The sequence below is a fragment of the Engystomops pustulosus genome, chromosome 5, assembly GCF_040894005.1.
Source record: "Engystomops pustulosus chromosome 5, aEngPut4.maternal, whole genome shotgun sequence".
NCBI classification, from domain to species: Eukaryota; Metazoa; Chordata; class Amphibia; order Anura; family Leptodactylidae; genus Engystomops; species Engystomops pustulosus.
The window spans coordinates 186,910,132-186,937,774 of record NC_092415.1 but is presented as its reverse complement, the minus strand read 5'-3'; the positions used below and the strand labels follow the sequence as shown (position 1 = coordinate 186,937,774).

The 27,643-nt window shown below is 43.4% G+C and overlaps 1 protein-coding gene across 2 annotated transcripts; it reads right to left on the bottom strand.

The window, feature by feature from the left end:
- Positions 1–127: 127 nt before the first annotated feature.
- Positions 128–26,516, bottom strand: ITGB1 (integrin subunit beta 1). 2 transcript variants are annotated; one of them, XM_072154041.1, is made up of 17 exons: positions 26,311–26,516; positions 14,001–14,070; positions 13,699–13,784; positions 12,831–13,047; positions 12,579–12,749; positions 11,270–11,508; positions 10,212–10,367; positions 9,285–9,380; positions 8,960–9,049; positions 8,736–8,876; positions 8,436–8,638; positions 7,395–7,633; positions 7,084–7,306; positions 6,002–6,234; positions 5,740–5,906; positions 3,375–3,455; positions 128–889 (listed from the first exon to the last, which is right to left on the bottom strand). In XM_072154041.1, exons 2-16 carry the CDS (start codon positions 14,068–14,070, stop codon positions 3,381–3,383), a joined length of 2,406 nt encoding a protein of 801 aa, XP_072010142.1. In that variant the 5' UTR covers positions 26,311–26,516; the 3' UTR covers positions 128–889; positions 3,375–3,380. The 2 variants fall into 2 exon arrangements, with proteins under 2 accessions (XP_072010142.1, XP_072010143.1); XM_072154042.1 differs by lacking the exon at positions 3,375–3,455 and having other exon boundaries at positions 26,311–26,512.
- Positions 26,517–27,643: the final 1,127 nt, after the last annotated feature.

Sequence of the window (27,643 nt, the reverse complement as noted above, 5' to 3'; positions counted from 1 at the left end):
CTCAGACTTACCCAATTGAATCTGAATGAACTGTAATACCAGCCACAGCCTAAGCCTAAGAGTGGCGCTGTTGCTTAGAGCAGACCTTTTGCATCCCTGGACAACGTATTCAAGAACAAACGCACGCTTTTTACATGAATTAAGGCCTTTAAACAAATAATGCACTGTGATTTTTCTTTTTTTTTTTTGGCTAGTTAAAGTTAGGCAGCGATCGGGGCAGAGCTGGAATTTACCGAGGATGTTCCAGAACCGTTATTACATTCAATTGTTTTTGCATTTTTCGCTCACTTTCACTGTCATTCGCTCATCATATACACTACAAAATCCCAATCCACATCCCTTCGCCTTCCCAACCTGCTGAGGTTATGCATCCCATTACTAATCGACTTGTCGGTAAACTCCCGCCCTGCCGTTCCCTGTGAAGCAGTCCTAGAATCAGGACACTTGGACCTGAAAAGCCTTTAGTGATTTACCCACCATCCCCAGAAGACAGACAGATACCTGCTTACACAGAGGTCAGAAAGGCACAACGTGACTTTCAGTGACTTAAAGGTTGCACATTCATCGTTGGTTTCTACAGTCCAATGGCGCCGATTGCTTTTTTTCTTGCAAGCGGGGGTGTAGCAAAAAAAAAAATAAAATTTTTTTTTGCTTTTTTACATAATCTGTACAAGTGAAAATCTGAACATCAAAACACTGTTATGCTGTAGTCAAAAATCATTGCAGTACTGCCCATCTGATCCCAGCGGTGGGTATGAAAAGAAAAAACAAAAAAATAACCCTACTTTGCATACACAGTGTAGTCAAAATGTACACAAACTGTTCATTTTCCCTCATATTTTGGATTCACCACCGTTGTCACCGCGCTCTTGTAGATGGGATTTTCACCCTAAAGAAAGCAAAAATAAAAAAAAATTAATAACGAAAAACTGAAGGCAAATTAATCACAGCAGGAAGGAAACGGTGTGCGGGATATCACTGCACTCCGGCTAGATACACACATGGACAATGGCACACGGTGCACCCACAACACAAGCTGCCACCACAAGACTATGCTAGAGGGGAGGGGACCATATACAATGTACATGGAAAGGGGTGAAAAGCCACAAAAAGTTCAATTGTGACTCCTGTAATACTCTGCAGATTTAGATTGGGTATTCGCAGGGTGAACGCACGCCTGGTTACCATGCGGTGGTCTCTACTGTCAATCAGAAAAGTTTTATGAACCCACATTGCCTTATTTACAATATAAATACTAATTCAAGCCCTGATCACATTGGTGTGTGCTGCATCTTGTCCATACCGTACTAGACTTCCTGTGGAGCTCCAGACGCCTGTGATTGGCTGCACTGCCTCCCCTGCTGCTTCCTGTGGTGTAGGGAGAGACACAGGAAGTTCAGTGCAGCAGGATCAGGAGCAGTACTACTGGAATGGGGACCTTGGGCAAGTTAACTACTTTTCTGCTTGAAATCGCCCCAGGTTACCACGATTACATACTAAGCCACAATTTTCAAGAAACAATGAGGTAGGCCGCTGACTGCTCTCACCTGTGATTGGCCAGTGCTTCCTGTGGTGTCAGGAGAGAGACAGGAAGTGCAGCAGGATCGGAAAAGTGCTCTTGGAGAGCCGGCAGACAACTTTTCAGTAGTATTTTACTTTGATACTAACAAAAGGGTCAGTGACTTGTAGGAGCTGTTGCACCCACAGAGCAAGTGCGACCCCTATATCACATAGGGGGTATTATAGAACTAAGCAACTTATATAGGTTTATGTAGGAGTCAATTTCTAGGCGCTGCACACACCGACTCGGGGGAGTGTTACACTGATGTCCTCATGGAAAATGTAACCGCTATCCTCACTGGGCAGAACAACTTCTGCACAACCAAAAGGTCAAGTAGTGAAATCACAGAACTTGGGTAACTGTAGTGGATGAGTAATTCCGAGACACCTCCCTAAAAGGACAGAGGGGGTTTCCAAGGACAAGTCAATATAACAAGCTAAGTCTTAGGTTTCGGTAGAATATATAATACAGGATATTGGACCTAATCTTCTGAAGAGAGACCCGACATGTCACAGCACAGGTTTCTGTAAGGCTGCAGCCACATGGGACAGTCCCGCTGCAAAAACACACACAATTTGGCGTTTTCTTGCCGCAGTTCACATTCAAGAATCATCACAGGACTTTTGAAGCTTTTAAACCTTGCACTGCAAAACTGATATTCTGAAAATTTTCTTGTGGCTGATCTCATGTAATGATGGTAGTTATCCCCCCTGCAAGTCCTGTCTGTAGGTTTCTAGCCTGTATGTCCAACAGCCCCATCATGTTGGGATATGTGCTGGCACACGAGTTCTAGCAGTGCCCCCCCCCCCCATTATTACTTATGATATCCTAATGGACAAATCACCTCAAATTTTACAAGGACCCATTAGAGTCAATAAAGGACCTGTGGATGTTTTAGTGTCTGAAATCGCCCTGAAAGTAGTTGGCTACTTTATGCATGTTTTTTGTAATGTGTGCAAGTGTGGGGGGCAGGATATTAGGTAATTTACATATATACATCCATTTATAGTTCTGCTCCACTTCCTTATGTCACTTTTAGATGGCGACAGGTTCAAATACTCTATGCTATGCAGATTTTAAAAATGCCTTGGTCGGTATTTGGAATAATTTCAGTACATTATTAAACTTTATTTCACATTACATGGGTCCCTGTCTTTTGCGTGGTATGTCCAGAAAGGAAAAGAGGGAGTGGGTCAGCTGCAGCCTGTGTCAGTCTCCTCCACACTCATGCAGCACAAGGAAGATGGTGTGAAGGAGAGGAAGAACGCGTGAGGAGACACAGACTCACCACATGCTGCAGGCCGGGAGTGTGAAATGAATCAATCTACCAAAATGATTCAGAATACTGACAAAGGCATTTTTAAAATCAGCATAGCGTAGGCTATTGGAACTTGTCACCAGTTAAAAATTACATGACAGGTTCCCTTTAAAATTGTTTAGAATACCATCATAAGGTCCTTACACAGGAATGGCAGCAGACGAGGTAAAAAAGCAAACAAAACAAAATACATTTCTATGTAAACTGGCTCATATTCTGCGCCCTCCTCCCCACTTACAACATAAAGTTGGCCAACCCCTATCTTAGGCAGCCCTATAAAAGCACTTCCAAAATTTGTGCACAGTAGGGTTATAAGATGCAGAATTAAATAAACCAGAAAACCTGCGAAAAAAAAAAAACCTCAAGCCATTTGCAAACCAGTTCAGCAACCCCTCACCAGTAAGCGACCGCTGGTCCACACAGTGTTAGAGGTATGAGCAGAGTGCAAGGAGCATGCATGATAAAAGGCACAGAAGAAAGACAGAAAATACAAACTGAGGCTTAGAGAGCGGCTTTACGTCCGTAATTTGGATTCTTGAAATTATTTATAGGACTCTTGTAAATAGGATTCTCTTGCTGAGAAAGGAATCCACAAAGAAAGAGGTTTATGATAGAAATTAGACAATGTATGGACAGTAATATCAGATCAGTACATCCAACACCCAGCGCACGGTCAGGAGGGTGCTCACCATATACCGATAACCTGACCAGAGGGGTAGATGCAAACAGCTGGGCAGAAACCAGGAGAGCGCCCCCTACCTACTATGTGCCGTTCAAAAATCAGACTAACTCATTTTCACTAAAGAAAGATTATAAAAGCCCATGACACCAGCAGTGCAAAAGTGTCTCTGCCTTTTCTAAGCATTTGCATTACTATATAATTGTGTGTTATAACTTACTCTTGCATCCTGACAAAATCCTGGGGTAGTCACAGGGGTTGGGCTTTGGTTTGGATGCATTTCAAAAAACAACATGTGACTTGTCTGAGCTGCAGGCTGCCTCCATCTTTGTGCTCCTGTACAGCTCCCACCCTCCCTCACTGATATCAGGCTGACCAGGCTGTGACCTCTGAGATGGAGCAGGAGGTGGAGCTGTACAGGAGCACAAAGGTGGGAGCTAAGATCTGAGGAGTGAGTAACACAAACAAGTTACATATTGTTTTTTGAAATGCATCCAAACCAAAGTCCAGCCCCTGTGACTACCCCAGAATTTTGTCAGGGTGCAAGGTAAGTTACAACACACAATTATATTGTAATGGAAATGCTTATCAAAGGCAAATTTGCACTGCAGGTGTAATGGGCTTCTGCAACCTGTCTTTAGTGAAAATGAGGTCCCTGGTGACAGGTTGGCTTTAAGGCAATAGAGTCTTCGGCCACCTGCAGGCACTACAGCCCAAAGATGAATAGTTTGTAGCTATGTAATTAGTACATGACAAGAAAAAAATCCAACCCCAAATAATTTAAAGGAAACCTGTCTACAGAAATTGACATAAACCACTATCAGTATGTTGTGACCAGCTAAACATCTTCCAGATCAGATTTCTTTTAAGACCCAGCACTGTAGCATCATCTAGAAAAGCAACTACAAAACCAGATGTAAAATGGTTGTATAAAGTTGTGGAGGTGGAGAGTTTAAATTTGAAGCAATACTGTGATTAACATGTACCAGACTTAAGGAGAGCCAGTAATAAGGTCTCTGGATGTAGGACTGCCAATTACAGTAGAGGGGAGAGGGGGAGAGAGGGGGGGGTGTTAAAGGTAGGGAGAGCTTGACTTAAGCGCTAAACTCTCCACCTTTGAGACTTTACACAAACAATTTACATTTTAAAAGTTGGATTTTTTGGACCACCACACTGGTCCGTGAAAGAAACATGATTGGGAAGGTGTTACTCTGCTTGTCAACAGAGCGGTAGGGGTTTGTATGGTTAATTTCTACTGAAAAATTCCCTTTTAAGCAGGTATTTTCGAGAAACTTTTCCTGTAAATGGGTTGCTTAAATTTCTGGTACGCCCCTTTAAAACTTTAAACAATTTAAACAGCATATTAGGGAAGCCCGAGTCAACTGAGGTGGGTTTTTCAGATCCTCATCTTTTGGCTGTAGTGCACAAAGTGTCTTTGCTCTGGAGGACCTGTTCTGTATTACAATGATTTGAATGGACACGGCAATATCACAAGCTGTGGCGCTGCAGGCCCAAGCTTTCCCCTTAGGTTATGGGTTTATAAAGAAAGGGATTGTTGAAAGTGGAGAACTATTCAACAATTAAATACATATTTTTTTTCTTATAAATAAAGAAAAAAATAACTATTTTATCAACAAATGTTAAAAGTTTTTCTCTATATTATATGATAAAAATGCACCTATAGGAATTAGAGGTCATTGGGAAAATTAATGGGTGGACCATATCGAAAGTAAATCTAAAAGGGGGTAACAAGAAGAAAAACAGAAGATAAATGCGAGGCATGGAGGACTGAAGGTTTTTCTATGCATAAAACATTTGCCTTACTATTCCCTTTAAAGGGATATTTACACTATAACCACATTCCCCAGCGGTCAGGAGAAGAGGTTTTAGCGCTCCTAATGTGATATGTGAAGTGGGGATGTGCAGGTTTGGAACCACTCCAAAAAACCTGAATACAGGCAGGGCACGCACTAGAGTGCCCTGTGCACACAGAGCGAGTGCCAGGACCCAGCAATCAAATATTTATACCTGGTCTTGTTGATATGGGATAAATTTCAACATAGGAAGCAACAATGAATCATTTTAAGGAGTAGGAAAAAAAAAATATATGGGTCAATATTGGGTTCTGTTTCACCAAGTAATACCCATAAAACTGAATTTAAAAAAGCGCTGGATACTTACAGCGTCCCATTTGGCGTTCATTTTTTCTTTTTCGAACTTTGCAAATTCCCTTCTGTCGTGGATGATCATAAGAAGTTTCCATATCAGCAGCAGCGCCAGTCCAATGAGAACGATACCAGCAACGACACCGGCAACGATTGGGATTATGTCGGGACCGCTGGGGCATTCTAATAGGAAAGTAAGAAGTATAAGTACATATTCCACAGCACAGCCTACCGCAGTCTATACATCCCAGCCCAGAGCAATTCAGCCTGAGCATTACCTGGATCCTTCACCACGTGCACATGGACCTCAGAGTTGGCATTGACAGAGTAGGTGAAGTAGAACCAGCAGTCGTCGGCATCCTTCTCTTTGCAGTGTGTGAGGGCATCGGCCTGTCCTGGCTGCGGTAACTTGTCCCGGCTGTCCACCATGGTGTAGTTGAAGTGGAAGCACTCGTCGTTGCACACCGCCTGCTTGTCCCCTTTTTGGAAGGCTCGACACTGAACGCATTCCCTAAAAACATGGAAAGATCCCTGAATATGGGTGCAGGACATGAGGTGCACAGTAGACAACAGTGGGCCAACTCCATTCCATAGATTTTAAGGTATGATAACACGTTACAGAGGTGCCTGGGATTTTGCAGTGGAATTATGTGTGGAAAATACAGAAAATAAGACAGGATTAGGCTAAAGTTAAATCACATCGAGACACTATAGAAAATAAATCTTCAGTGGAAACTTGACACGTAGTGCGGATTTTGCGTATGTTAGAATTTCTTTGTTTTGTAATGCGCAAAAACCACAAAGAAATTACATTATTTGCAACATTTTAAAGAAAAAGAAATACACTGTAAAACCTGCAGCTGCAATGTCTGGAAACCTACATCTATAGAAGCATCACATGTTGTGTTATAGTAGACCAAATATATGAAAGATGCTGTCCTGCCTTTGGGAGCCCGCACCCATTTCAAGAAGGGACATCCGCTGACCAACTTCCAGCAGTCGGGACGAGCTGAGAGTGTATTGCGCATGCACGGCCATTCTGTGCTACGTGTAAATAGCCAAGCATATACGCCAACAGTTAATTGGAGAGTGTGCCGCACATGCGCTCATTCAACTCTACAGTAGTGATGACTGTAGCAGAGACTATACACTGCACTCTCAGAGTTGAATGGAGAGAGGTCGTACATGCGCACCAAACTCTGCAGCTCAACTGAAGGACCCTGTTCCCAGAAAGGTGCAGGTCCCAGGAGGTAGGAACCGCATCCATCCTCCATTTTAAACATATCCTGTGGATAGGTCATAGTCGACAGCAGAAATCCCTTTGAGAACTCCATCCTCCTCTTACACCATTAATACTTACTTGTGCTCAGTACAAACTCCGGCGCAGGTCTGACACATCTCGCAGGTCTGTCCCTGGAATTTGGGATCTGTACATTTACACCGCCCGCATTCACATACGCCTCTTCCGTTGCACAGCTGGCCATTCGACGCCATACACGTCGACTTATCCTCCGAACAATCGCATGCACTTCCGGAGAAGTTAGGGAAACATTCGCAAACTCGGCATTTGCAAATTCCATTACCTGGCAGAGCAAGAAGTATAAGTTAGGACCAGATACTATAGACACGAGAGCAGGTCACATAGGAGGCATTCATGTACTCTTTACTTACCTCCACAGATCTGGCCATTGGATCGGTCACAGTTAAAATTATCGCAGTCGCAGAACTTGCCGGAGTACACTTCATTGGGATTGTCCCTCTTCTTGCACACACACTGTCCGCAGATACAGTCGCCATTGTTGCTGCAGATCTCGGAGCTGTTCTCCTTCCGGCACTGGGCATCCATATCCTCATTGCTGACCTGCTCAGTGCTACACTCACACTTCTTCCCAATGCGACCTTCATTACACCTAGACAAAGGAGGATTATCCGTCAAAAACCACACAGGGGGATCTCTACTTTCATGGTTCATCTCTACACAAAAAGACATAGAAGGCTGAAGATAAATTGTCACGACTTGCATGAACCAACACTTTTTTCACAATGTGTCCCTGCATGGTGCAGAATCTGTACTGAATCACTCTCCTTTCCCCACTGAAAATTTATTACCATAGAATTTATTCCTATTCTATCTTTATTTCAATTATTATTCATGATATCATGATTTTTTTTTAGTATTTTATCATTTTTTACTTCTGATTAGTTTAGCTGGTCTTAAAAAATGTTTAGTGACGATTTATTGTTATTAGTTTAAAATGAACAATATTTCTATTTTTGTTGATTTGGTTAATAAAATACAATGACTATAGTTTAAAATATCAAGAAGAAAAATCAAAGTAAAAATAATCATAATTATAACAAAACCTATCAGGTTGATTTGGGACATCTTGGTCTCACTGTGCATTTGCCGTACCTAGGTACCTAATGAAACCAGGGTATTATACCAGCTTCACTTGCTCCAACACAAAATTATGCTTTAAATCTTCAAATTTGAGTCCCATGAGCTCATTGGACCCACATATAGGTGAAGTTTTTTTTTTTTTTTTTAAATTGAGGCCGCAGAAAGCTGTAACACATATTGATTTGGGACTCTAACCACAGGTGTAGGTGGTTTAGGTTTGCGAAATCGCCAGGTTCTCTTTAATGGCTCTGAGCGCAAGAGAATATTCAAGTAGCAGGAATATAGTATATACACATGTGAGATGAATCTACCTGCAAGCCCCACATTCAAATGTGCCATTTCCATGGTGGCAATCTGGGCTGTCAGGGGTTCCACTTTGCTGGCAGTCACATTCACAGATAAATTTGAGAAGGATCTCAACTTCTTCGGTAAAACCCAAAGGCTTGATTTTAATGGACTCAGTCTGATCCTTCTTGGGGCACTTGTGAGCCGTCACACTGATCTCAAACTGAACCTAAAAACAAAAATTGAATAATGAAAAATATGTAAAAATCAACGACAAGCAATGAGCTGGACGGGCAATGTCCAAGAATCCTCAGCTCTACACGTACCTGATCTCCCAGGGAGATGTTGGAGCACTTCCTTCCATTCTCTCCGGTCCCAATGACTCCGTTCTTGCAGAATGACTTGTAGTTAATGGTTACGCCTTCTGGCAATTTGCTATTTTCCAAGATCAGCTCTGAAGATAGTGACTAGAAACAACAGAACACGACTTACTGATAAGCACAGACTGGCAGCGGCTGCTTCGTATCCGCCATCAATGGCGTATACTCACATTGTAGGAGTCGATGATCAACTGGATGACGTTGCTGGAGTTAGAGGACAGAGTACCCACCGCAGACTTGGGGATCAGGTTCTTCAATTCCTAATAAAAAGTACAGCACAGACTTTGCATCAACCACTGTTCATATAAAATAAACTTTTATTTCTAAAGAGCCATCATATACCGCAGATCATGGGGAACATATACAAACAATACAGAGTAACATGGCCATATGAATTAATAGGAGTGAAGGCCTTGCTCACAAGAGCTTACAATCTAGGAATAGAGATGATTTATTGACCTATTGAAAGTATAGGTCACTAGACAGATCATGTACCTTGTAAACTGGCTGGAAGTCCTCAGTGACGGCAAAGATGGTCTGTATGTTATTTTCACTGAGCTTCTGTACAATATGAGCAATTGATGGATAATCCTGCGCGGGGGAAAAAAAAATATGATGGTTTAAACAGGATGTTAAAGATCTCAAACTACAGGTTCAAGCCAGACTTGGACTAGGTTTGTCGGGGGATTTCCTAAGGCTCATATGTATCCCAATGTATACACATACAATGAGATATGTTCTCCTGTTCCTCCCCCTAAAAGCGGGATAAGAAATGAACATCGGCAGCAGCTAGTTGTTAATCAGGGCGTTTCCCCACAGTGAAGTCACTGTCCTTATATGGACAATTACATCATTGGGGACCACCCAGAGCAAACACTCAGCAGAGGCTCCAATGGCCTCCGCTGAATGTACACGTTGGAAAAACCCAACTCGCTGCATCTTTCCCACAGTATGTGACGCAAGCAAAAAGGATGTCACTGTCCGCCCATAGATGTCTATAGATAGGCCAGCATATACATCTGAAGCTTCCCTTGTATATACGCCACTGTATGAAGAAAACGTGATGTGAATGTAACCTAATGAAATATTTTCCGTTGGGAAAATTTCTGCAGAAAACCCTCCTCTGATAAAAAAGAAAAATCAATGGACCAATTTTCTGCTCGTTGGTCAAAATCCAATCAGTAAATTTCCAGCAGAAACTTTGTTGTACCAAGACGAGTTCAGTTTTTTGGATTTTAGTGTATTGTAAAGATTTATTAGTTTTCTAGATCTAAAAAGAAGAGCGCAGACACACGGCACCTTGTACAACATCTGCAACAGAATCTTCTAGTCAACAATAGAAGCCAGTCAAGACCTGGCAGAGATCTAGAAAGGAACTGGATTTGGCAGAGCAATTGAGAAACCCTCTAAATATAGACTTACATAATAGTGGCTCATTGTGTACATGTTGTCGTGCATGTGACACTTCCCATCGTTTGGCAGCACGATTCCTCCTAGTTTTCCATCTCCGGCAAAATGGAAACCGGCATCCGTGGAGAAGACCAGCAAGCGCGTGACATTCCTCCAGCCGATTTGCTCCTGAAATACAAAAAGACCGCACAGTGAAGGAAAGATTGTGACATTGGGACACACAAGACTGAACTGTTCAGCTTCCCAGGAAGAAACCATTACAGTAGAAACTAATGTGGAAGATCTTGCCGACTCAGCCTGAGCTACGCCACATATTGGGACCAGACCAAGTATCTAATTGATCTGATGAATCTCTGAGTAGCATTGATGCATTTCAAGCTATTTTTGCATTTATATTCCAGGATTGTGGCTGCACTTTGAGCAGCGGTGGAGTGCCCTCACATTTTGCTCTCTGCATTTAAACTGCTCTAGAGACCCTAGCCAACTACAGCTCTTGCTCAGAATTGAGCGGTGGCTGTGCCGCAAGATCTCACACAGGAGTGCACCAGTAGTGTCCAGCTACAATCCCAAAATATAATTGCATTTTACACAGTCCCGTCGCTACTAAAAAGGTACGGTTACACAGATCTCCAGTAGCAATACCAAACACTGTCTGCAGCTTTGTATGATGGATTGGATGAATTTGATAATGTATATCCTTGACAACCCCCATAGTTCTCAGGCTGGGCTACTGAATACTTGAGCCTTTCACTTCCACAATGGTCGCTGTCCATTAAAGGGGATGGTCACTTTTTGAAGAAACCTCTAAAATGCTATAACTTGGCGATTTTGACATAGGTCCTCCTTACACCAACGCTGTCCTCCAATTTCAAATGTAAATGGTGATCAACCCCCATGTTCATAGCAGACATGACAGTAAAGGTCACGTGATGAACACATGTGAATAAATCTCTAGCCGCAAGCTCTCCTGTTCATATGCCTCATGTGTACCGTGATGTATTCACATGGATAATTCAACTCATCATCCAGATTACTATGGATATGGCAGCTGCCATCTACAATGTACTTACCCCACATACAGCAACTTGCATAATTGCATCAAATCCACCCTCCGGAGAATCCAGGTTACCGGAGATCTGCTGTTTGCCTACGAGGTCATTGAAGAGTCTGCCGTCGCTTGTGAGATTGAGGACGTTTTTAAAGCTGAACGGACTTGTGCAGTTCTGATCCGTGGTGCAGGGATTGAGGAGCTTAGCTGGGGTGGTGCTAATGTACGGCATCACCGTCTTCTCCACAAAAGATCCAAAACCTAAATTGTAGCAGAGGAGCATACATTAGTTATACACATGCTACTACACAAGTCACAGAGGATGGCCAACAACCCCCTCTCACAGATGTCTAGGAACATCTCTCAGTCTACAGCTGCCCATCACCCATGTGGCTGCAGTAAAGCATCCTGCCAAATGCTGTTATTAGCAACTCAGGGTATAGTGTTAACCCACATGACTGGGCAGAAGTCGCATACACCCGTACAAGCGTCAGACACAATTTTACTCCTTCCAAAGTATTAGCCCAGTGCAGATTTATCTGCCTTCTATAATGTCCCTCCACTACTGCGGCTTGTGGCCCAGTGCAAGTGTAAAAATGTTGGGCAATGCTTGTTTAATGCATGATGTAAAATGACTAGAATGGCCTCAATTGGCTATTTTCTTATATTTTAACCCTATATACACCTAGGAGTTATTTATTTGCATTAGCTCCTCAAAACTGTTAAGAGGATTATTATTACTATTCTGGAAAAATGTTAATGCGACCTCTGCTGTGACTGGGGTGACAAAAATGCGCAAAAAAGAAAACAGAAGATGCATTTTCTTTACATTAATGTGATGCAAAAATCGAGAAATTAAATTGTAAAAATAATGAAAGTAACTTCAAAAACCGCAAAGTTCGAAAGAAGATAATTTCAGAAGCTCAGACAGGCGCATCTCAAAAAGGAAGTGAAGAGCGGACGCCCACAACAAAAGAAAAGATGCAAACTCAAAAAGCTGTCTGTATAGCCAAAACTTACAGGAACAAAATGCAACAAGTTCACTCATTTCCAAATATTCCGCAGTGCGGTGCAGCCACTTGGCCCATTTCCCGATCTCATTTACACCCTAGGCTCTATTTTATAGGAAAAAACTAGAAAACTAGTAGGAGACCCAAACATACATGCGGAGAACACGCAGACTACACGGAGAGGTTGTGCCTAATCGCAAGGACCCACAATAGTGTAAGGTCACACCACTAACACAGATCCTCCATTAACAGACACAGACCCCTTCTCTATTTACATAAACATATACATTATATACCCTTTTGTTGGTGCACGTCACTTACCTATCCTGAAATCGGATGTAATTTTTTCCATTTCCGTCATGAGTGCGGTGCCGAGACTTTTCACATTCTCCAAGTCGTCTTTCATGGAGTATGACAGGTCCATAAGATAGTAGAGATCGATGGGATAATCTTCTGCTCTTCTGAAGGTGAGATTGAATGTCTGGGGTTCACCTGCAGACAACAACGACACATGAATGAGGATAACGTTACCCCATCTGCATCCCTTACACCACGCTCTATCACACTACACACCAGATCTCAGCTCGAATCTCAGCTGCTGGGGCCGGATCTGGGTGATGTTTGCAGGATCCATACGTTCTCCCTTAGCCTTGTTCGTTATGGCATTATCCTTTAGCTTTTCCTTGCTCCCTCGGGGGTTCTGGATACTGTCTTCTGGACATCCTTTGCTTTTTAATGCAGCCAGGTCATCGCAACGGGCAGAGGTCGGTTCACCTTCTTGCAAAAAGTCCTGAAACAAAAGAGGAAATGATATCGAATGCTGGAGCTTCAGACTTGGAGGGGCCTTTAATCGATCAGTAATATGACTTGGCATTTATTCTAATATCAGGTTTGTGCTTGCGACTCCACAATCTGTGAGCCCAAACTTAGCGAACAGGAGCTACAATTCCTATGGACATCGGCGCTAATTACCTATGGACATCAGCAGGTGGAAGCAGTGCCACCGCCCACACGGATATCCACAGGGCCCCTTTAGGCCTTGTGCAAAGAGTGTGCTAAAGAGGAAACTCAGTCTTTCGGATAAGCTAGAAAATTGCCAGCCAAAAAGTCATAAATGCTTGTTGAACCAGTCCAATGGCTACAACCATCTTCAGGAGCATTTAGATGGCTGTGTGCCTGCCCAGAGGGGATGCCCCCCCCCCCTCCATAGTCAGACGAGTGGCCACACCGTAAACTTGCCAAAGACATGTCCTATACTTTGTGGCTGCCCGATTTGCTCTTCACACCGTAATCGGGAGCCATGCAAGTCTTAGGGGGGGTGTCATGATCTGGTCGCACATCATGCGATCAGATCACTGCTTATAATGGGAGTGTAATTGTACCCTTGCTTCGCTCTCACAGTCACTGACTGCTGCCTCCAGCACAGTACATGGCTACTTACCACTTTGGTGCACCAGCCACAGTTGGGCCCGGCCTGTATACATTCTCCACATGATTTGGCATTTGCTTTTAGACATTCAGTTCCTCCTAAAATGAATAGAGAAAAAAAATCTTCATTATACTATGTAGATACAGAAAAAGGCTCTGCTCTTGCAGGGCAACCATCAGGATTATACAAATCTGCCTTGGGCATATATATCAGGAATTGGTTCTTCAACAACCAAGGTGAAAAAAAAGTGTCTATTATTAAAAAAAACTAAAAAAAAAAACCTCACCCCATTAAACCCCATTGGCCAGTCTTACCTTGCTGTGCGCTGGTGTAGGACAGAGAATACATACACAGCCCCAGTACTAGTAGCCATATACGGGCCATCTACAAGATAAAAGGGGGAAAGGATATATTAAAATTCTGCATCAAATTATAAGCAATCCGTAACAAAAATATTCATTCAGCATATAAGTATTTGACAACTTCTTGTAAAGAGAATCTTTCACCACCTCACACATATGATAATGAACATAATGGAAGGGATGCTACAAAGATTATGTAACACTTAGAATTTAGTTTCTGGCCCCCAATGTTGTGGATAGATCAGTCCAAGTATCTGACCATTATAATCCCCTCCACTGTCAGAGAGGAGGTTCCAAAGCAGAGAAGGTGGGCATGTGCCATGATAAACACCAAGACAATGAGAAGATTATCATAACATACGCCTTCTTAACTAGCACCTCCTCTCTGACAGATCACAATGGTCAGATACTGGGACTGGTAGCTCTGCAACCGTGGGGACTAGAAAGAAAATTTTAAGTGCCCCTACAATATAGTATGTTCATATCCATGTGTGGGAGGTGGTGAAAGGTCCTTTTTAAAGACCAATATGTGCCAAAGCCAACGTCTTTACTTTACACAACATTTACACCCATTTCACATTCATATCATGACCCCATACACCGCAAAAACCCTCCAGACTTCATTGTTGTACACAAAGAGTTTAACCCCTACGGGACACAGCATCTTTTGGCCTAAAGGACGCGGCCCCATTTTTCAAATCTGGCCTGTGTCACTATAAGTGGTTATAGCGTGGGAACGCTGTGAGATATCCAGGGGATTTTGAGATTGTTTTCTCGTGACACATTGTACTTCAAATTAGTTTAAAAATTTGGATGAAATCTTTTGCGTTCAGTTATGAAAAAAAACAAAATTTGGCAAAAATTTTGAAAAATTCTTTATTTTCAACGTTCTAAATTCTCTACTTTTGATTCAGAAAGTCATAGCACCCAAATAAATTCATAACTTACATTTCCCAAATGTCTGCTTTATGTTGGCATGGTTTTTTCAGATTCCACATATTTTACTAGAATGTTATGAGGCTCAGAATTTGGGTGCCATTTTTCACATTTTTTGTAAAATCGCCAAAACCTGTATTTAGATGGACCTGCTCAGTTTCTAATTGACACTGAGAGGCCTAAATAATAACGAGACTCGTAAATTACCCCATTGTGGAAACTACACCCCTCAACGTATGAAAAACCACTTTTAAGAAGTTTGTTAACCCTTTACGTGTTTTATAGGGGTTAAAACAAAATGGAGGTGGAGTCTGCAAATTGTAATATTTTTTCACAATACACTCATTTTGGGTGGAAAATTAAACATTTGTAATGGATAAAATGAAAAAAGGCTCCACAAAGTTTGATACCCAATTTCTCCCGAGTACACCGATACCCTACATGTGGTGGTAACCTGCTGTATGGGCGCACGGCCGGGCATAGAAGGGAAGGAGGCGCCATTCAAATCAGATTTGCTATGTCACATTGTACAGGCTATAATTTTTTTCTTTTTTTTATTGTGCACCTATAGGGGCTTATTTCTTTTGCCACATGAGATGCACTTTTCTAATACATAATTTTGGGGCATCTATAGCTAATTAGTGAGATTTAATTATCTCTTTGTTGGTGGAGGAAATGAAAATCATCAATTTTTAGGAAAATTTTTATGTGTTTTTTTTTTGGCCGTTAACCATACCATGAAAATAGTATATTATTTTTATTCTTTGGGTCGCCACGTTTATGAAAATACTTCATTTATATATATTTTTTTATTTTTTCCCATTTTTACTGAATAAAAAGTAATTTGGCAAAATTGTTGTTAATTTTAGCATCACCGTCTTTCACATGCATAACTTTTTTATTTTTCACCTCAAAAATCTGTTTAAGGGCTTATTTTTTGCAAGAATAATAGCTCTTTTTAGTGGTCTTATTTTAGATTGCGTAACTTTTTAAAATCACTTTTTTAGAGCATTTTTAAAGGGCATTAATAAAAAATCATCTTTATCAGAGAGAGTTTTTTTAGGTTGTTTTTTACGGGGTTCACTTTGCGGATCTAATAACGATTCTGTTTTATTATGCAGATTGTTACGGACGCAGGGATACCAAATATGTGGGGGTTTTGTGTATTTTATTCAATTGTACTGAATAAAAACTAATTTGGAGAAAATCTTGTTCATTTTAGCATCACCATCTTTTCATATGCATAACTTTTTTATTTTTTGGCAGATAAATCTTGTTAGGGGCTTATTTTTTGCGAGAACAGTTGTTCTTTTTAGTGGGCTTATTTTGGAGTGCATAACATTTTTTAAATCACTTTTTAGAGCATTTTTTATAGGGTATTAATTAAAAATTATCTTTTTTCGGAATGTTTTTTGCGTTTTTTTCCTCCGGCGTTTACCGTGCGGGTCCAGTAACAATTCTGTTTTATTATTCAGATTGTTACGGACGCGGCAATACCAAATATGCGGGGTTTTTTTGTGTTTTTATGTTTTTTATACTTTATTAAGTTTTTTTATGGGAAAGTGACATTTTAGGGGCTTATATTTTTATGTATTTATTTTTTATTTATTATAATGTGTAGTGTTAACTGTTTTTGCATATTTTTACTTATACATACTTGAACTTAAACCAGTGATGCTCTGATCACTGGTTTAAGTTCAATACACTGCTCTACAATACCATTTTATTGTAGAGCAGTGTAAACTGTCTGAGCAAGCTTGCGCATGCTCAGACAGTTTACAGCCAGACCCGGAAGGGGTCTGGCTGCCATGGAGACCGGGCAGCTCTGGGGCACATGCCAGTCCTCGGAGCTGCCCGGAAGAGGATCGGATCCCCCGGTAAGCGGCACAGGGGATCCGATCCACAGCGCTAACACCCTTACACGCCGCGGTCATGTTTGACCGCGGCGTGTAAGGGGTTAACACCCGCGATCGGAGCCGGCTCCGATCGCGGGTGTTAGCGCAGGCTGTCAGCTGTACTAGACAGCTGACAGCCGCTGCTTCTGGTACCGGCTCCGTTCGTGAGCCGGTGCCAGAAGCAGGACGTTATAGAACGTCCCCGTGCGCTAAGCATCTAGCCCCGGGGACGTACTATAACGTCCTGGTGCGCCTAGGGGTTAAAGAGAACCCGTCATGCAAAATAACCCCCTAAACTAAATATATTTTCATAAACTGCCATTAGAGAGCATTGCCTCTATCCATTCATTGTCCCTCTACATGCCTGTAAACCTGAGCAATGAGGTCCTAAAGCTATATGCAAATGACCTGTGATATGTCCAATGAAGCATTAGCATATTCAAGATGTCCACTCGATTCATGAGTGGGAGGCACAGCCACACCCCCAGTGCTTGACTGACAGCTGCTCCATGTAATGGCTGTACCATGTGCTTGCTGGTGGCCACGCCCCCTGCAGCCTGTGTGTGTATAGGAGAGATACAACAGCTCCAGGCAGCCATGTTATAGCACAACATGTCAGGTACTTGTGTAGCTGATGTCTGTGTCTGTGTATTAGGAGGATGCAGCATGTCAGCAGATGCAGCACACACACTAGCCATGCTTTACTATACATTACACACAGACATGAGCAGGGGGAGGAGGAGAAGGGAGGGGAAACAGTAGTGACAACTGCCTCTGACCATGTGACCTGCCTCATTTACATAATAAAGAATAGATGATTTTACAATGATTAATGTATGAAATAACTAGATAAAGGCTGGGATGGGATCCTTGTGAGCTGCTCCAACGGGTAGAGGTGACAGGACAAGTGACACAGACCTGATGACAGGTGTCCTTTAAGTAACGAAAGATAACCAAGGTCCGAACTGGGCGTTATACAGCAGTCAACGGGATGTTCAGGACCTCAGGCACAATGCATAGACTTTAACTTGTGTTCGACACAAGTGGATCTGCATATAGATGAAGATCCAAGTCCTCTGCATGTCCCCATAGCAGAAGGGAGGGATATACTGCTGTATATTCTGCCTGAGTCATATCTGGCTTTGGCTCAAATATACTGCGTCTGGAGCCTCTCAGAAGCGAGATAAGGTCATTTTCCTGACGTCTATTACTTGTAAGGGAGAAAACCTTGGCAGTACAGCACTTTGAGGTGACAGAGCCCCCATACATGCCCCTCAGACTACAGTCTGGATAACACGTCTTCTATGCACCGAGCGTTTCTTTATGCACACAGGAAAGAAGTCAATAATTATGAAGTGCTGAAAAATCTAGCACCACAGAAGTTTAAATATCTCCTGCACCCAGCAGCATCCTACGCAGCAGTAGAGACAGACCCCGGGCTCCTGCATACAGCACAATACTTGTCAGCAGGTCCCCATTTTTGGTAATCCTAAAAGCAGATGTTAGTCTGACTTTTGACAAGCGGCGCTCACCGGGTAACATACTTCTACATCTGTGAAGAGAGGAAGCCGGGCGGATTCCAGCAGCTGAACGTTCCCATATATGGGCCGAGCACTGGCCGGACCGCAGACAATCCAGGGGGCCAGGCTTTGTAGTCAGCTCTGCTACATCGTGTTATTCTCATCACAGCAACACATGACGAAAAGTGCACATATTACACCTCATTTCTGAGGGATTTACTCCGGAATAGTGTCACAAAAGCCATCATGTAGAAACTATATAGGGAAGTTTGCAGACTGTAAGCTCCTGTGTCACCCCCTCATCCTCATAGACTGTAAGCTCCTGTGTCCCCCCCTCATCCTCATAGACTGTAAGCTCCTGTGTCCCCCCCTCATCCTCATAGACTGTAAGCTCCTGTGTCCCCCCCCTCATCCTCATAGACTGTAAGCTCCTGTGTCCCCCCCCTCATCCTCATAGACTGTAAGCTCCTGTGTCCCCCCCTCATCCTCATAGACTGTAAGCTCCTGTGTCCCCCCCTCATCCTCATAGACTGTAAGCTCCTGTGTCCCCCCCTCATCCTCATAGACTGTAAGCTCCTGTGTCCCCCCCTCATCCTCATAGACTGTAAGCTCTTGTGTCCCCCCCTCATCCTCATAGACTGTAAGCTCTTGTGTCACCCCATCATCCTCATAGACTGTAAGCTCTTGTGTCCCCCCTCATCCTCATAGACTGTAAGCTCTTGTGTCACCCCCTTCATCCTCATAGACTGTAAGCTCTTGTGTCCCCCCCTCATCCTCATAGACTATAAGCTCTTGTGTCACCCCCTCATCCTCATAGACTGTAAGCTCTTGTGTCACCCCCTCATCCTCATAGACTGTAAGCTCTTGTGTCACCCCCTCATCCTCATAGACTGTAAGCTCTTGTGTCACCCCCTCATCCTCATAGTCTGTAAGCTCTTGTGTCGCCCCCTTCATCCTCATAGACTGTAAGCTCTTGTGTCACCCCCTCATCCTCATAGACTGTAAGCTCTTGTGTCACCCCCTCATCCTCATAGACTGTAAGCTCTTGTGTCACCCTCTCATCCTCATAGACTGTAAGCTCTTGTGTCACCTTCTCATCCTCATAGACTGTAAGGTCTTGTGTCACCCCCTCGTCCTCATAGACTGTAAGCTCCTGTGTCACCCCCTCATCCTCATAGACTGTAAGCTCCTGTGTCACCCCCTCATCCTCATAGACTGTAAGCTCTTGTGTCACCCCCTCATCCTCATAGACTGTAAGCTCTTGTGTCACCTTCTCATCCTCATAGACTGTAAGCTCTTGTGTCACCCCCTCATCCTCATAGACTGTAAGCTCTTGTGTCACCCCCTCATCCTCATAGACTGTAAGCTCTTGTGTCACCCCCTCATCCTCATAGACTGTAAGCTCTTGTGTCACCCTCTCATCCTCATAGACTGTAAGCTCTTGTGTCACCTTCTCATCCTCATAGACTGTAAGGTCTTGTGTCACCCCCTCATCCTCATAGACTGTAAGCTCTTGTGTCACCCTCTCATCCTCATAGACTGTAAGCTCTTGTGTCACCTTCTCATCCTCATAGACTGTAAGGTCTTGTGTCACCTTCTCATCCTCATAGACTGTAAGCTCTTGTGTCACCCCCTCATCCTCATATACTGTAAGCATTTGTGAGCAGGATCCTCACTTCTAATGTTCCAGATGACTGTTTATACTCTGTAATGTAATATTATATTTGTATATGTCCCCTATGATTTGTAAAGCCCCACGGAATATGATGCCGCTATATAAATAAAGATTATTATAATTACTACAAGTGTATAGAGAGTTTATCCTGCAACAGGAGCAAGTGATGACCCTAGTTCATCCATCTGTAGTGGCATCTAATATAGTGGCTGGTTTGGCAGAGGATACAGGTAAGCTCGACACTACACTACAAGGGGGGCTTCACCCAAAAGTCACAAATATAATGGAACCTAAAAAGTCACATAAGAATGGACTGGCAGCGCAAAGCCATGACCACCGCTTCATTCACTTCAAGGGGACAGAGGCTAGACTTCACTAAGGTGTTAGCGCCACTTTACCTCATGTGTGGGGACAGGATATGAGGTAAATTACCAATATACAGATATTAAAACTCATCCTCTGCTTCCTTGATATGTAAAGTGAAGTCTCCTGTCTTTTACCTCAGCAGCCAGACATTCCTGTCCACAAAATGGCCGCAGATAAAGGGTCACGTGATCTCTATATGTCCATGAACAATTGCTCCGCCAAGACCTTAATCTTAGGGGGGATTCATACTTTCTCACATTTGTGATTTTTTTACTGGATGCCATTTTGGCTTATGGACACATACAGATTGATTTTCTCTTCCTGGCTTCAGTGGTTTTTCACGGTTGTCTTCACCATTCTTTTCAATGGTCCTTTTCACATTACAGTGTGTGTCCATAAGCCAAAATGGCTCCAGTGAAAAACCACTGAGGTGAAAGAGCCCTTATATTCATGAATACTGTCATAAGGTCCTGCAGGACATTGTTCATGGACAGAGAGAGATCACATGACCCTCCATCTGCGGAATCTCCGGCTGATGAGGTATAAGACAGGAGGCTTCACTTTACATATCAAGGAAGCGGAGCAGAACTATTACTAGATGTATATTGGTAAATTATCTAATATCCTTCCCCCTACACTTACACACACATTACAAAAAACATGAGGTAAAGCAACCAACCCCTTTAATAAAGAAGCGGTTTTGCATCTGCACTACTGCTCTACTTACACAGGGGACTTAGGGACCCCTTGCCTCTTGATCATTGGGGTCCACCACTTATGACACATAATGAAAAGTGATTAATATCTGAATTGAAGCACAAGGAAGACGTCTAATGGACTTGCCATTTACTGCATTTATACCACAGACAATAAAGCCCAGCATGAACGCAAGATCGCTCAGTAACCCTTGGACATACATCAAACACATGCCCCAGATTTTAAGTGGATTCCACAAGGAATATAGGGCATCCCCCAATAGGGGAAAGGGGGGGGGGGGGATTTACCATTCATTTCTTCCAAACCTGAGCCAAAATACTCAATAGTGTGTGAATTTACCCTTACATGGCATATTTGTGACCTGTTGACAGCTCTTATGAACGGCCCATGTCCCTGTGAACGCCAACACACACATGCATGCTCTGCTGGGAGGAGTGTGCATGTGTTCTGAAGGAGTAAAGGAGAAAAAGCTGCTTCCAGGCGCCTCTGATGGCGGCTTATCTCTAAGAAGATAAAAAAAATCTCAGGCATGTGTAAAGCAAATGTTTGATGCTCATCAGAGTCCTTTCTGTGGGCATCGCCCCAGCACACCAGACAGGACTCAAAGAAACTTCCAAATTATCTCTGGAGGACCTCCTGCTGGCCCCACGATTTTCTCTGTACAGAGGGACACTGAAGCTAAAATGATGAAAATTTTCCGCCTTTCTACTGTGTTGCTGTCCTCAGGAGACCAATAAGATTGAAAGTTGTTGAACAGGGAGCAATAAGTTACTGCTTTAATTTTTGGTTGGCACCTCGCGATAAATAAGGGGGGGGGGGGGTTTGGGTTGCAGTTCGGGCACTCGGCCGCTAAAAGGTTCCCCGTCACTGCCTTATGGTCTCACTATAGAGGGGCAATATCCTGAATACCTATAACCCCTTGGTGGCTCTTCGGTAGCACCAGAAAATGCTGCAGTTAATACTAAAGTATAAAACAGGTCTAAGCTCGTTACAAATTTTTTTTTTTTGCCACAGAAGCTCTTAGCGGCGTTACGCGAGGAAGTGACGACATCTACTGAAAGTCGGCTGCAAGCATGAATATCCACCACAGTGACCACCGAATGTGGAAGAAAAAAAGCTGCGGTGGTAAATGTGGTAGCACTAAGTGACTCGAGGCTGCAAATGTCTCCCAAGACCAAATAAGACGTCTTCTATCTGTATAAAAATTTCCAAAATTTACTCTTTTTACTGTCTCCTCAGGATACAGCAGGTGTAGCCCATCAAGAGTCTGAAACAGGCTTACAACTTATCCCCCCCCCCCATTCATAGGATAGAGAATAACAAGCAGATCAGTGAGGGTCCGACTACTGGGACCACCACCAATCAAGAGAACAGGATCCCCGGTAATCCAGAGAATGGGAGTCCCATTATCACTAATGGATGGAGCGGCACAATACAATGCCTTTAAGGCCCAGCAATCTCCATTATATTCCATACAGCTTCTGACTGCCATATCCATGGAAAGATATCTTGGATATCATCCAGAGGACCCAAGGCCAGATTAAGACGTGTGTTACAGATGGATTTTGGAAAAATGCTGTGTATCAAAATGTCAGCGTGCCTGCTTCGATGTGCTTTAAAGCGATCACGAGAAGGTGAACCCCAGCAATATAGAGAGAGGAGATCCCATACACAAACAGGCTCCGTCTGTGGAAATGGTCAGTTTTGGAACGAGTACAATGCAGCGCACAGCAGTCCTTTTATCTTATATAGAAATATGATGCAGGGATCATGAGAACCAGGGGTCCTAGGTACTGCTGTCGGAACCTCCTGTTATCACTTGTGTGGTTCTCATCACTATGACACCCACAGATCAGTAAGTTAGGCCCTATACTGTGGATAGGGCCCAATTTGTTTCATGGGATAACGAAGACCTAGCAATAATATCTTTAGAACGGCAACCCTTTTTAGTACAAATGTTTATGTAAAACCCTTCTCGTTAATACAGTCCAACTTAAAGGGAACATGCCATTAGAAATTGGTCTAATAAACGATTTCCAGTATGGCGTCTAGCAGCATTAGGCTGCATTCACAATGCCGTATGGGGGACGTATATATACGGCGTATATACGTCCCCCATAGACGGCAGTGGGCGCACAGCGCCCTACAGGAGCAGTACGGTGCCGCGCTTGTGCTGTTCTGTACCCTGAGAAAAGATAGGACATGTCCTATCTTTTCTTAGCATATGGTGCCGTGCACTATGTTTCTCTATGGAGAGGGGCAGTGGTGAGTGGCGCTCTCCCCGCCGTCACCGTGTGTCCACCGTGCTACGGTATGGTGGGCACACGTCACTGTGAATTCAGCCTTACACCTTCCAGATCATGTTTCTTTCATGGCCTTGCATGGTTCCATCATCCACAAAATCAACTTTGAAGTGAGATGTAATTTGGTTGTACATAGTCAAGGAGGCGGACAATTTAACATGGAAGTCAAGCTCTCCCTGCCTCAGAAGTCCTTCTCCCCTGTGATTGACACCATGCACAGGACTTCTGGGGATCTAGTGATGTCTCCGGGTGCAGGACCATCAATTACAGTGAAGGGGACATCCTGCGAGAGGGAAATCTTAAATTCAGTGTTAAAATCTCTGCCTTCTTGACTTTATACAACAAATGTATACTGCTTCTAAGTAAATTTTATGGATGATGCCACCACACTGGGTCATGAAAGAAACATCTATAAGGTCTGATTTGGCAAGCTAAGTGCTAAGTGTGCGCTATATAAAGGAATTATTATTATTATAAGGTATTCAACTGCTTGTCCACAAACTTATAGTGGTTTATTAGGTCAATTTCTGCTGACATGTTCCCTTTAAGTGAATAAGATTTTTAAAACAAAAACTTTTTTTTTGTGCGGACATTGACATGTGGTGTGGATTTCATCCACAATAGGGGAGAAAAAAAAAAAAAAAAAAATCAGCTGTACATAACCATGACTTAGAAATTCAGAATATTTCTACATTCACAATGTGATGGGGTTCATCTGCTGGTAAATTGATATTGAAAGGAATTTTACCCGCTGCAAAAAACTTTTCTCCAAAACGGGAAGAGAGAAACCCTTTACAATGAAATACAATACAATCAGCAATAGTGTTTTGCAGATTCTGGGACCTCTAAACGCGTATTCGACCCTACAGCTGCTGAAGAACCTCTTCTTTAAAGAGACAGCAACCATACTACAAGTCTGAGGTTTGCACAGGAAAAGTCACTTCCTGCACGAGTATACAAATATTTACAAACACGCCAATGGAAAGTTTTTCCTGCTTACAATTCCAGAACCCAGGAACTAGTAATATTTTATAGGATTGGAGAAATAGTTGATTTATTCCCTCGTACACAGTCATAGAAGATATCAAGTATCCGCAGACTCAGCGATCTGTATCCTCACACAAACTCTGAATACAAAGGAAACCAGAAAAACATACCTAGAGGGGAAAGAAAAAACTGAGGGAAACAAAAAAAAAAAAAAACACCCACAGCACAGGCCAGACAAGTGCTGACACATCAGCTCCCGAGGCCACAGATCTGCACAGCAACAACCAGGAGGAGGGTATAGAGCCGCGCCAAAACCAGGAAGTCTACACGGATACATGGAGATACAATAACTACACGTCCGGATGTCAATATCCCAGAAAAGCGGGAAATATTACACAGTGGAGAAGCTCTAGAACAAACTATACTGACTTGTAGTTTCATGACAGCTGGATGGATACAACTCACAGCATGCCAGGGGATGCTGGGAGTTGTAGTTTCACAACAGCTGGAGAGCTACAAGTTGGAAATCTTAAACAGGAAACAAAACTTCACTGAAATGAATATTTAGTATCCGTGTATTGGGTTACAATGTATCAGAAACACAGGCAACATACAACGTGTCTTACCTATTCACCTATTTACATTATAATCTACCCCGCACCCAGATCCCAAATATAGAGGGGACACCGGGACAACACTACAGGGGGGTATATTTTAGTCTTCGGCCATGTGTGTGTTATTTGCAGTGGTCTAGTGTTATAAATACACAGAGCGGAGACTGAGTGACCCCCCACCCCCCCTCCACACTACCACTCCCAGGATGTCCTGCGCTCCCCTCCCACTGCACATTCCTACAGGGAAACTCCCTGCTGCCTCTGGGGGTGGAAAGGACAGAGCGGATGATGGGGAATATGTCCTCCACACAGAGACACAATGCCCCGGCCATCAAAGGGTGGAGAGAGAGGAGACCACACTACTGCATGCAGCAGAATCATAGACATCTCATCATATGTACTAGGGGCAGGACAACTCCACCTCTGCTGTACACAGTAACCCCTACACTACCATGTCTAGACCAGGTCTACCCCCTGAACTGCAAACATCATCACCCCCGCTCCCTCCATACTACAGTCCTACAGCCACGACAATCACTATGTACAATAAATGGACACGACATGTGCTGTATATACAGGTATAAATCTATACCACACATATATAGAGGCAGCACAGATCAGTAAGGAAAGGGTGATATCCAAAATCCTCAGGAATACAATAAACCAAAAGGACGGCAGCACTCCAAACATAGTGGGGAAAAAGGGTGCTCATTGCCTCCTATTTTTGAAGTGCTGCGTTACACATGCATATTATACATACACATATCTCTATATGCACAATGTATATACACATAATGTAATGTAAGAGATATATTGTATTCAGCCATATCCTAAACTAGCAGATATACAGCGATAAATAGCTCCACTCCATACAATATACACATCTACTGTACAGTACACAAACCTAAAGGAAGTAAAGCAAATAGATGGAGTATATGTAACACATGAACATTACACACAGCACAGTGTATATACTATACACACCACTATGCATCCCATATATACATTACATACACACTGGGCAGTATAAATCTTCGATAGGACAGTATACATTATACAACTCCTAGAGTACACTATATACACCTTCCACAACAGGGGAGTATACAGCAGTCTGCACATCACTATACTCCTTCCATAGGACAGTATACATTAATACACAGTATAGTATACACCCTATACTCTTCTATATACAAGTCCTATATACACACGGCCGTATATACACACAGGGCACAGTCCGCCGGGCTCTCACCGTATGGATGTCTCAGCCTGTGGTTACAGGGCGGTGTGGTGTCCGGGGGCCCCGGTATATGGGCTGCAGCTTCCGCCGTCTCCGCTCGCTGTGTCTCCTTGGTCCCGGCCGCCGCTAACGGTTCCCGACTACAACGCGGTGACGTCCCGCACCCGCCCAGTCCGCACGCCGCGCCACAGGAAACGCATTCCAGGTCGCTGACGTCGGCAGGGGGCGGGGACACGGCGGGACACGTGGGTGCGCGGAGGCTCGGGGACTTGGAAGGGGGGTGGGAGGTGATGTCTGTGTGAGTGCATTAGTCTCCCCTGTACAGGGGGTCTGACTGTTACCCCTGAGATTAGGGAGAGCTGGCTGAGGGAAGCACCAAAAAAAACGCACTATCTAATCCCAAACATGTGGAGAACTATGTCGGGCCAGTGCAAGGAAGCGCCAAATTCATGGCGCAGGTTCTGAATGAATGTGTCGCACCGAGAATTATACACGGGCAGAGAACTTTTAGTGCAGTTTCCTACATTCTTAGTAAATGTGCCCCATAGGGTGATGCCACACGTAGCGGTTTGTCTGCGCTTGCAAACACAAACAAAGTTGCGCCCACCGAGGCGGGCCTTGGCCCGATCGCATCGGCGGTTCTATGGAAACGCCTGATCGAGAACGAGCCGGCGGTGTTTTGTGTTAATTTAATGCAAAACACCGGCGGCTCGTTCCCGATCACCGGTGGGTGCGGCTTTGTCTGCGTTTGCATTTGCAAGCGCAGACAAAGCGGTACGTGTGTCATCACCCTAAGGGTGATGCCACACATGGCGTTATGAAAACATTTTTGGTCCGTTTTTAAGCAGTCCATTAAAAAATGCATCTGCTTTTAAAAAACGCATGTGTTTTTTGAAACGCATCCGTTTTTGACAGATTTACCAATTATCTAAATTAAAACTGGTCAAAAACGCATGCATTTTTTAACGGACGGCTTAAAAACGGACCAAAAACGGGTTCAAAACGCCACGTGTGGCATCACCCCAACCCAACAATTGGGTCCAGTCCTCTCTACGTGCAGTCCATACTATGCACATGTTCATGTCTATCAGGGCTAATTATCACAGAGCCAGGATTTTGGATGTACTGGATTTTGGAGGCAAATCGGAACTTGTAAAACAGATAATTTTTTATTGGAAAGTGAAGAAATCTGGAAAAAGAAAGTCTGCAACTCCTTTCCATTAAAATAAAAGGCAGGAAGTTTTGGGTGGATTTTGAGGCAGTTTTCTATCTTTTTGTAAACCAGACATAATGCAGGGTGAAGACGTGGGGCTCATCTGCTGTAGAATTTCCGCTACTCACCACA

What these genes read in the sequence shown, in the direction of transcription:
- ITGB1 (XM_072154041.1), bottom strand. Translation starts at nt 14,070, where the DNA reads ATGGCCCGTATATGGCTACTAGTACTGGGGCTGTGTATGTATTCTCTG. An exon ending in GTGGCTGGTGCACCAAAGTG is followed by an intron (nt 13,048 to 13,698) that starts GTAAGTAGCCAT and finishes CTTTTGTTTCAG; the next exon opens with GACTTTTTGCAAGAAGGTGA. An exon ending in ACATCTCCCTGGGAGATCAG is followed by an intron (nt 8,639 to 8,735) that starts GTACGTGTAGAG and finishes TTTTGTTTTTAG; the next exon opens with GTTCAGTTTGAGATCAGTGT.